Source organism: Acanthopagrus latus, chromosome 17 (genome assembly GCF_904848185.1).
Source record: "Acanthopagrus latus isolate v.2019 chromosome 17, fAcaLat1.1, whole genome shotgun sequence".
Taxonomy (NCBI): Eukaryota; Metazoa; Chordata; class Actinopteri; order Spariformes; family Sparidae; genus Acanthopagrus; species Acanthopagrus latus.
The window spans coordinates 31,105,729-31,115,728 of NC_051055.1; the positions used below are offsets into that span (position 1 = coordinate 31,105,729).

At 47.0% G+C, this 10,000-nt stretch overlaps 1 protein-coding gene across 2 annotated transcripts in view; it reads right to left on the bottom strand.

The window, feature by feature from the left end:
- LOC119005648 (sodium bicarbonate cotransporter 3-like) overlaps nucleotides 1-2,968 on the bottom strand; it is a 41,026-nt gene extending 38,058 nt beyond the window's left edge. The window contains exon 1 of one of the 2 annotated variants that reach the window (XM_037073457.1): nucleotides 2,782-2,968. In XM_037073457.1, the coding sequence (XP_036929352.1) occupies nucleotides 2,782-2,826 (45 nt within the window). In that variant the 5' untranslated portion in view covers nucleotides 2,827-2,968. The remainder of the gene's footprint in view (nucleotides 1-2,781) is intronic. The other variant, XM_037073459.1, reaches the window with a different exon arrangement.
- Between the last annotated feature and the right edge of the window lie 7,032 nt (nucleotides 2,969-10,000).

Below are 10,000 nucleotides of genomic sequence, written 5' to 3' on the forward strand. Positions count from 1 at the left end.
AATGTGACTCTGTACAGACGTGTTAATGTAACTGTTAAATATAAATAGGAATGTGACATCATGTCAATTTACTGCGTGTTTGTATATTTGAGATGAACAGAACTGATCAGCTGATCTTTATTTTTGTCTTTTTAAATGTTTGAATCTTTGAAGCAGGATTTTATGAAACCAACTGTAAATGACTTTGTCAGCGAGACTCTGACCGACTGACGTGGACCTGGAACATGACTGACCTCAGACCCAGTTGAGGACCACCTGTTCTGACCCGTGTGACCTCAGGCTGCAGCGCTGATCAAACAGCCTAATAAACGTGGTATTATTGTGGAGCTGAAAGCCTTCAGAGAGCAGCCGCTTCCGCCTCCATCTGCACCAAACAATAAGCTGCTCCATCAGGGCCGCTCGGCCGCCGCGTCTGCTTCACGGCTTCACGGCTTCACACAGCTCACATTGTTCTGAGCCGAGCCTCATTTGAATGGAGAGCGTGAAAAGCTGCACCTCAGTTTCCATGGAGCGACTACACACAGGAAGTGAGCGGCGTTACAGAGGAATCCTGCCCACTTACAAAAACACATCTGATAGTGATAAAGAGCGACTGCAGACCAGCAACAACACCAACAAACAGGGAGAGTCGGAGGACACAGAGCTACAGATCAGCCACTCAGTGTGGATCTGCAGGACCAGCAGGACCAGCAGGACCAGCAGGACCAGTACACACAGGTACACACTACAGAAGTGTTCCCCAAATAAACTTCTCTCATCACAGGTTGATTATGTCTCTGATTAATCAGTCTGAGTCATTTTTAAATCCTCAGATTCTGCCTGTTCAGTGTGAATATGTTCTCCTCTCTGACAGTGAACTGAATATCTCTGAGGGGACGATTATGATTCACCACAAATAACAAATATTATGTTGTCAAACATCAAAATAAAATCCAAATCACTGGTATGAGAGACTGTATTTCATTAATACAGACGTGGGCCTTCAATACAGTCTGATGCCATCACATTATCAGACGGAGCTCGGCTCTCAAAATCAAGTCATTACTTTGTGTTGTTTAGATCATTAATCAACTAAGTGTTGACTTCACCTGCTCTTTACCTTTAACAAACAGTTTTCTATAGAAAAACTTCCCACATATTTCATACATTAATGATTAACTGATTATCGGTTGTTAAGCAGCCAATGATCGATTAAAGAGATCATATGAGATTTTCTCTAGTTGTTGTTAAAACAAAACATCTGAGGATCAAACACTGATCAATAGTTTCACCGCTCTCTGGACTTTCATAAACTAAACAACTCATCAGTTAATCAATAAAACAATAATCGTTAGCAGCAGCTCCAGAACCGCAGCAGACCGACATGCACGTATCTGCCTGTATGTTGTCAGCATGAAACATTTTAGACGATAAATGATGCTAAAAGCTGGAGGTCCAGATTCAAAACTAACCAGATTTTAACTTTAAATTATTGATCTGAGGTGAATGTAGATCAAAGTGTTTAATATGATGCTATAACTGATGTGAGTCTTAAACAGACACAGTGTTGAGTTCTGTAACTAACATTAATTAATGATTAGTAACAGCTGATGTGACATTTGTCTTTTTAACATGCGAATGATTCCAAGTTGAAAACTGATGGAAACAAGCTTTTAGTTTGATGCTGTGGGCAGTAAAGTGATCAATAATTCTGATCCCAGTTCTTTAATTCAAGGACAGTGACTCATGCCTGGTCTCCATGGTAACAGACAGCATCATCAGAACAGGTGATGTTTCTGTGCCTTGCTCGAGGGCCCTCACACTGGGCATCCCACCAGCCTTTCCCTGCTGGGCTCCTCCAGGTGGAGGATGATGGGAGGTGAATCATCCCTCACACACACTCATCTCCACGTGCTCTCACAACTTCTCAGTAAACTTTGGATTTACTTCCTCCCTCAAACACGTTTCATGATGGAGCAGCTCAAACACTGCTCTTGCCAACCACTTACACAGCAGAAACAAGTGATGGTGCTGATAGTCCAAACGAAACTCCATTAGATAACCTGCACATTTTTCGCCTTTATAATTACCGACAACGCTGGGTGCATTATTCAACAACTAAAGTGAGTCCTTGTGATTAATGACAGACTCATCTTGTATTCGGCGTGTAAACAAGAGTTCAATCAGCCCGGATTTAATTACAAAAACCTTCATTTAACTTCGGACAAGCTATCCGCCGCAACTACACGAACGGGGAAGAGAGTACGGTGAATGTTTTCAGAGCGAACAAAAAGAGCTGAAATGGTGTCAGACAGAGTTCTGCTGGGTGGATGTGATTCATGCCGGATGCAAGAGTAACAGCTCAAGAGTCAAATCGACTTTTTTAGAAGTATTTAAGAACTCACACAGATGTGTGGAGAGCATCAGAACCGAGAATCACCATGTTTTCTAAAGGGGTTCTGTGAGGTTCACTTCTTCACAGAACCGGGAAAGCATCGTTACTTCACTTCCTGGCATCAGCGTGGTCTCCTAAAAACAAAAGCAGTCGCCTCCTCGCGGCTCTTTCCAGCCGGCTGGGGAAACTCTTCCGTCCACCAACACTTCCAACAACAACAACAACAACAACAACAACAACAACAACAACAACAACAACAACAACAACAACAACAACAACAACGGACACCATGTTGGCAGAAAGCCTCCGGACTCTCCTCAGTCTCACTTCTGAGGTAACTCACAGCCTCTGAGGAGCCGCTAGCCGCCGGCTAACAGGTTCACTACAGAGGAAAGTATTGGACTTACAGATGTGAGCAGCGGTCTCATCTGCTCGGTGCTGTCGTCTTCCATCTCCACACGGCGGGTGAGAAGTCGTGTTCGTGTCCGCGGGCCGCTGAGCGTTCATCCAGCGAGCTAACGGCCGCCGGCTGCGTCTCCTCACACGGTCCTCTCCGCCACGACTTTACAACTGCCTGGAATATATTAACTCCAGCTGCAGGGCCCGCCCCTTTTTTGATTGACAGCTCACTTCTCCGTTGACATGGCAGCGATGTTGTTCCTTCCACCAATGCAGGAGCCGGAGAGTGAAAGGGGCGGAGCCATGCCGGTAACTAAGCACGGGAGCTTTTTCATCCCTTGCAGTGTTTGTGTGTACAGAGCACCTGAACACAAAACACACACACACACACACACACACACACAGATATACATATGTATAATAATAATAATATAAATCCTATATGCTGTTAAAGATGTTTATCCTTTTCCATGGGGTTGCGGGGTGTTGCTGCTGGAGCCAATCCTGAGGCTGCCCAGAGCCAGGATTTGAACCAGCGACCTGCCGAGCACCAGTCGACCCGCTCTACCCGCTGAACTACAGCCGCACCAGAAAGTAACCTGTGTTACTATCATGTCACCGAGAACATATTAATGATTTTAGGGAGGACAGATGGTTCTTCTAAAATAATTAAGTGACTTCATTAATTATGTTAAAAGGACAATATGTAATTTTAAAGAATACATTCAAACCCTACATGTTAATATTTACAATATTAATGAGGTAATGATACAAACTGTCTCCATCACTGAATAAATCAGCTGTTCTTGGCCATCCCAGTCTAAGGCCAGAGAGGTGGCAGGGTCCGCCACTTATAAACAAAGTAAAACAGTACAAACTGTGTTGTCCTTTAAGGTCAGTTTGTTCAGAGTTTGTTTATCAGCCAATGAGGATTTTTCTTTGCTCATTAACATTTCTTTAATAAAACAACTGAACAAGAACAATGAAGCTGCAGATGGTGAATGGGACAAGTGTGTGTGTGTGTGTGTGTGTGGATCATGTTTGCTGCCACACAAAGCGCCCGTCACAAGTAAGGATACTTCGACACGTATCTCAGTGCCACCCCAGAGGAGCTGGGAATCAAACCAGCAACCTTCTGATCACTAGTCCACCAGCTCTACCCACTGAGCTACAGCCCCTATGATCCTGCAGAGTTTATCAATGTAATGTGTCCACAGAGTGTCGCTGGTGAAGAAAAGAGGACGAGCAGAACAACATGCAGACGTTACAACACAATGAAGAAATGAGAGAGACACCACACAGACAGTCATGGAGAAACATTTCAAACACCTGCTGTCCTCTCTGACCACACCCACCAGTGATGTCACAGCATCCTGGAGCACACCTGCACATCGCAGCAGCCAGGTGAGAAGTTCATCCACTGGAGGTCAGCAGAGATGAGACTGACAGAGATGTTAAGTTACTCTATGTTCATCTTTCAGCAGGTGCAAGGTGAGACCTCAACATTAAAGGAACAGTTCACCTAACGCTGTGACCTCAGTCACCTCCTGCTCCCTGCTGACGGAGGTTCAGGTGTTTGTTGTCCAGCAGGTCGTGAGAGAAACAACTGTGCGTTTAGCTGCTGAACGCTTCATGATGTTCGCCAGCTGTTCTCTGACTGCATCTGTCTGCTGCTCATCAGTCAGATCACAGTGAATCTATCCATGAGAGCGCTGAGCGTGAGCCAGCAGAAACGTTCAACAATGACGTAAAACTCAGTATGAAAAGATGAATCAGAGTCACATTAATACAACAGAGTACAGCGTGTGAAAGGTGTTGAGGACACGATGACGCAGACGAGACAAACACAGACATTTTGTAAAAGATGAATGTCGTCTTTACGTTTCTATGAAAACAAGCCTGGAGAGCAGGGAAGTCATTTTTCAGACAGGCCCTGAATGCAGCGCGTCCTGTTGGAGACCCTGTCGGTTTCAGCCGACGATGGAAAACAAAATTGTGATTGTTGAAAAAGGACTAAATCAGGTTTAAATGAGCTCTGACACAGTTTCACAGGCCTGTGACCTTTTGAAGAGCTTATCTGAGATCAGCAGCTTCATGTTGGCGCTGCGTTTCCCTCCTGTTGCTCCTGTCGGCCCAAATCCTGACAGATTATTTCATTACACTCAAGTCTTTGTTGTTCCCACAAAGCAGCCCCGGAGCCTTCGGGTACCCTCTGAGCCTGGTCCAGGTTCAGGCTGTATGAACTCGGTCCTGGTCCATGTTCAGTCTGGACAAGAAGTCAGACCAGCCATCTGAAGTCTCCTCTTACTGTGGTTCCGTAGGTTTTCAAACTCTTCTTCTCCCTCTTGTTCTTCTTCTACCTATACGTTCTTCTTCGTCTTTGTCATCATCATTGTCATCGTCTTCTTCTGTGGTTGCTCTTCACGCTGTTTGGACGAGGCGAGGGGTGTTCAGTTGGTTGCAATCTGCCACCTCACTACTAGATGTCACTAGATCCTCCACACCTGACCTTTAATCATGAGAACAGAGATATTTATTCTGTCTTACTATAAGCTAATCATAAGAAAGTTGTGTGTGTGTGTGTGTGTGTGTGTGTGTGTGTGTGTGTGTGTGTACCTGCTGACCTGCAGGTAGATCAGCTCCATCTGGTTTTCATTAGCTGAGCAGATTAAAGGTGTCAGCAGGAGTCGAGGCCTCACGTGGCTTTTCAGTTAATATTCCAGACGACCTTTGACCTCCTGTGAGTTACGTCACATCGTCCTCTTCACTGTTCGGTCCACAGCGTCACCGTGACAACAGCAGAGTGACCCTGAGACAGGTGAGCAGCTTCAGACTCCAGCCGAGCTGTAACACACTCACAGACTCTCACTGTACAAAGAAGTTGTGTGAGTTCACAGAAGTCTTCAGCTGACCAGACTTTCAGCTCCGACATCAAGTTTTTAATGAGACGTGTCACACGAGCACCTCCAGCGTCCAGCCGTGGTTTTCTTTGCCCTCAGTTGGGCAGATTTATCTTCATGAGCACGAGATGAGCATCAACAAGCAGCCACGAGCTGTTTGTCTCTTAAAATGTTCAAAACATGGAAGTCAACAGAGGGTTCCTGTCACATTTAACCCCTGACCCTCAGCAATTGCAACTCGCTAATGTTGCTGTTCCTAGCTAACATTGCTAACTCTGTAACAGTATCATTGCTAGCACTTAAGCTAAGGTTCATGTTGCAAACACTAGCATGCTAACATTAGGGCAGTACAGCTACCAGACTGTTGATGCTAATAAAACAGAGACACCACGTGATTTAAACGCTGTTATTCTATTGGCTGAATGTTAGAAGCTCAACCAACAAACAGAACAATCATGTTGGACCAGATAAACATTCTAAACAACACATAAACATTCATCATAACAATGGTTTTAAAGAGAAAGTTAATAATGAAACCAGTTTTGCTAGCTAGCTTTGGTCAAGCTAGCTAGCTCCACCAGACTTACCTTGACTGTCTCCTCCAGATCCAGATCCTGATCCAGGTCCAGGTCCACGGTGCAAAGTTCACGACAACGCAACGGACGCAAGTTTTAGACGCGATTTGAAGTTTTTGGGGTTTTTTGAGATTTTTTTGATGGTTTTTGTTTGGAACACACACAGACACACACACACTGATGTTTCCTACCCGTAGCCGTCCCAGCCGAGGTTCAATCTCGCGTCTCCCCGTCACCAGGCGGCATCTTAGACCACTGGACCATCTTCAGCGCTGAAGGCAGCTGACAAGCAGAGAGAGACAGAGGCTGAGACTTAAGGAAGGTGATGCTGAGCAGAACCGGTCCGGACCTGAACAGCTGTTACACTTCAAACTTTATCTCAGCAGCAGAATCAGAGTCCGTCTGACACGGAACCTCACACAGAGGACGAACACATGAAAATGTCCTCAGAGACTCGAACACAAAGTTCTGGGTCAGAGCTGCAGACAAAGTGTCTGACGGGCTTTAAGTTCTGCTGCTCAGCTGCTCCCACTGAGAACACCTCAGTCACAGATCCAGAACTTTATTCTGAACACACAGTGTGAAGCTGAAGGGAACAAAGCTCTTCTGGTCAATAGCTCAGTGGAAACACGTCACGTTTTAATGCTCCTTTTTACGATGGGAGAGGTTGTGAGTTCAATCCCAACCTGAGCCTCTGGTGCTGTTTTGGCCCGGTTCTGAGCAGACTGTGTGTTTCACAGGTGTTCACTGTTTCTGTTAACGAGAGTGACACCAGCTGACTGAGTCTGGAGCATAAAGCTGCAGGAAACCTTCATGTTGCTGGTTCAGTCCCACAGACTCCATGTTAACCTCCAGTGGGTTCATAAACAGTGTGAGATGTTCTGACAGCTGTTAGCAGAACACATCGGTTCTGATCAGCAGACTCAATATAGTAAGATGTCACAGACGAGTAGTGAAATAAAAACTTTGATGAAAGTTTGAACAATGATTAGGCTCAAAGGTTTTACTGTAAATTGTAGAGCAGGAGAGGGAAATTGAACCAGCAACTTTAAGAACAGTAGTCCAGCTGATGTTCCACTCATCATGTGTTGGTGTACAGAAAGTGATTCTGGTGTGGTCCAGCTGCCAGAACCCTGGAGGAGTCAGACTGAAGTTCTGTGTCACAACTCGTCCTGCTGCAGAATATCAGAACAAGTCGGCTGACAGAAGCAGCAGGTGAGAAGTGACACCTGTGACACCTGTGAGCCGGCGCCACGTCACAGTCTGAGGGTGTGTCTCTCAAACCATCAACGCTCTGATCAATACACGGTCCACTGGACCACTGAGCCACAGCAGAACCTGCACGTTCTGCTCACAGACTTTGGTGCAGTACGGCTGTGGTACCAGCAGAGGGCGCTCAAAGACCACAAATGAGTCGAAGACAGCCTTGTTTCAGTTTTGGTGCTGAGGACAGAGTCTGGTTCCGTTTGGACTGGACTTCAGTTCTGTTCACGTCCTGCAGGGGTGTTTTTCTCTCCACGTTGATAACAGTGAACTCTCTGACTGTCTGTTTGTTTGGGCTGTCAGAATTCTGATAACTGAACAGAACTCTTTATCAACACGTTGGATCATAAAGTCTCAGACAGAACCGATTCTTCAGTCCCAGCTCGTTGATCCAGTCGAGCCGAGCCGAGCCGAGCCGAGCTCTCTGTGATTACCTGCCCTCTGTCAGGTGTCACACCTGAGTGTGGCCTCCTGTAGAGGAGTCCGTCTGAGGGAGCCACTTGTATCCGGGATCTTATTCTTTCGATCATGACCCAAAGTTCATGACCACAGGTGAGGGTAGGAACGTAGATTGACCGGTAAATCGAGAGCTTCGCCTTTCGACTCAGCTCTCTCTTCACCACGACAGACCGATACAACGACCGCCGCACCGATCCGCCTGTCAATCTCACGCTCCATCCTTCCCTCACTCATGAACAAGACCCCAAGATACTTAAAGGCCTCCACCTGAGGCAGTAACTGTCCCCCAGCCCGGAGGGGACAAGCCACCTTTTTCCAGTGGAGAACCATGGCCTCGGACTCTGAGGTGCTGATTCTCATCCCAGCTGCTTCACACTCGGCTGCAAACTGTCCCAGGACTTGCTGGATGTGGACTGGTTGGACAAACTCCCATGAACCCTTGAGCACCCTGAGGAGGGTATGGAGCTGGTCCAGTGTTCCACGGCCAGGACGAAAACCGCATTGTGAGCGTTGAAGTCCCCTAGTAGAACGACGGAGTCCCCAGTTGGAGCACTCACCAGTACCCCTCCCAGGGCCTCCAAGAAGGCCGGGTACTCTACACTTCTGTTCGGCCCATAAGCCGAACCAACAGTGAGAGACCTAACCCGACCTGAAGGCGCAGGGAGGCGACCCTCTCGTTCACCGGGGAGAACTCCAACACATGGCGGCTGAGCTGGGGAGCTATAAGCAAGTCCAGAGCAGCTCCAGAGTAGAGGAGAGTCCAGCCTCTCTCAAGGAGTTGGGCTCCAGAACCCAGGCTGTGCGTGGAGGTGAGCCCAACTATCTCTAGCCGGTACCGCTCAGCCAGCGAGGTGACATTCCACGTCCCCATGACCAGAGACACCGTCTGAGGATTATTTAATATTTATTCATTTTACTTTTATTTTTACAAGGCTGCTCGTCTGCACCCAAACATCAGGGCGAGGTCCTGGTATGTGGAAAGTTACTCTGGTTCTGGTTCTGGTTCTGATGAGAGCTCATCTTCATCCCAGATTGTTTGTGAAAAAGATGAAAATAAGTCAAACAAGGAAGAAAATGGATGTGAAATGAAGCCCGAGATCATCAGAGTAATCAGAGTATTTATTAGTGACTGGGGGAAAGTAACTAAGTACATTTATTCTGTATCTAAGCACAAGTGTGACACACACGACATCTCTGTGATGAAAGTTGTACTTTATACTCCATCACATTTCTCTGACAGCTTCAGTTTCTTTCTAAATGAATCCGTTTATAAAATGAAGCCGTTTGGATTTTATCACTACAAGTTTGAATAGTTTATAATCAGCTGCAACGCTTCAACATGTTGATGCATCGATGATGTCACATTTCACTGATACTGTTGTACTTTAGCTTGTAACTGAGTACTTTTTACAGCGTGCTATCACTAACAAGTACATCTGAGCTCACAGCAGGTCACATCTGATCCAGGATCAGTTTCAGCTCCTCAGTCTGCAGACAGGAAGCACTCTGTCTGTCTGAGGCCCCGTGGACCCCCTGCTGGTCCTTCATCATCATCATCATCATCATCATCATCATCATCATCATCGCGGCCTGCTCTCCTGCAGCCGGGTGGAGGAGGTGTCAGACGGGCAGGTGGAGGCTCCTCTGCTGGGCGGGGCTTGTCGTCAGCAGCTTCCTCAGGTGAGTGAGGACCAGGTGCTTCAGGCCTGCTGGCCTGGAGCGAGCCAGAGCAATGGATTCTGGGAATTTAGTTCTGTGAGGCAGAGAGGAGAGAGAGTGGCGGTGATGAAGGGGTTAAACCTGGTCCATGTCCAGACAGGAAGTGATGTCACTGCTGACGAAATACACAACTGTGTACTAATACTGCAACTGTTTGCAGTGTGTGTGTGTGTGTGCGTGTGCGTGTGCGTGTGCATGTGCGTGTGCGTGTGTGTTACCTGGTGAGTCTGCAGCTGTGTTTGTTGTGGCCCTGCTGCCCGGTGATGGGGGGTCGATGGAGGCTCCCGGGGGCCCTCAGGTTCCTGGACAGA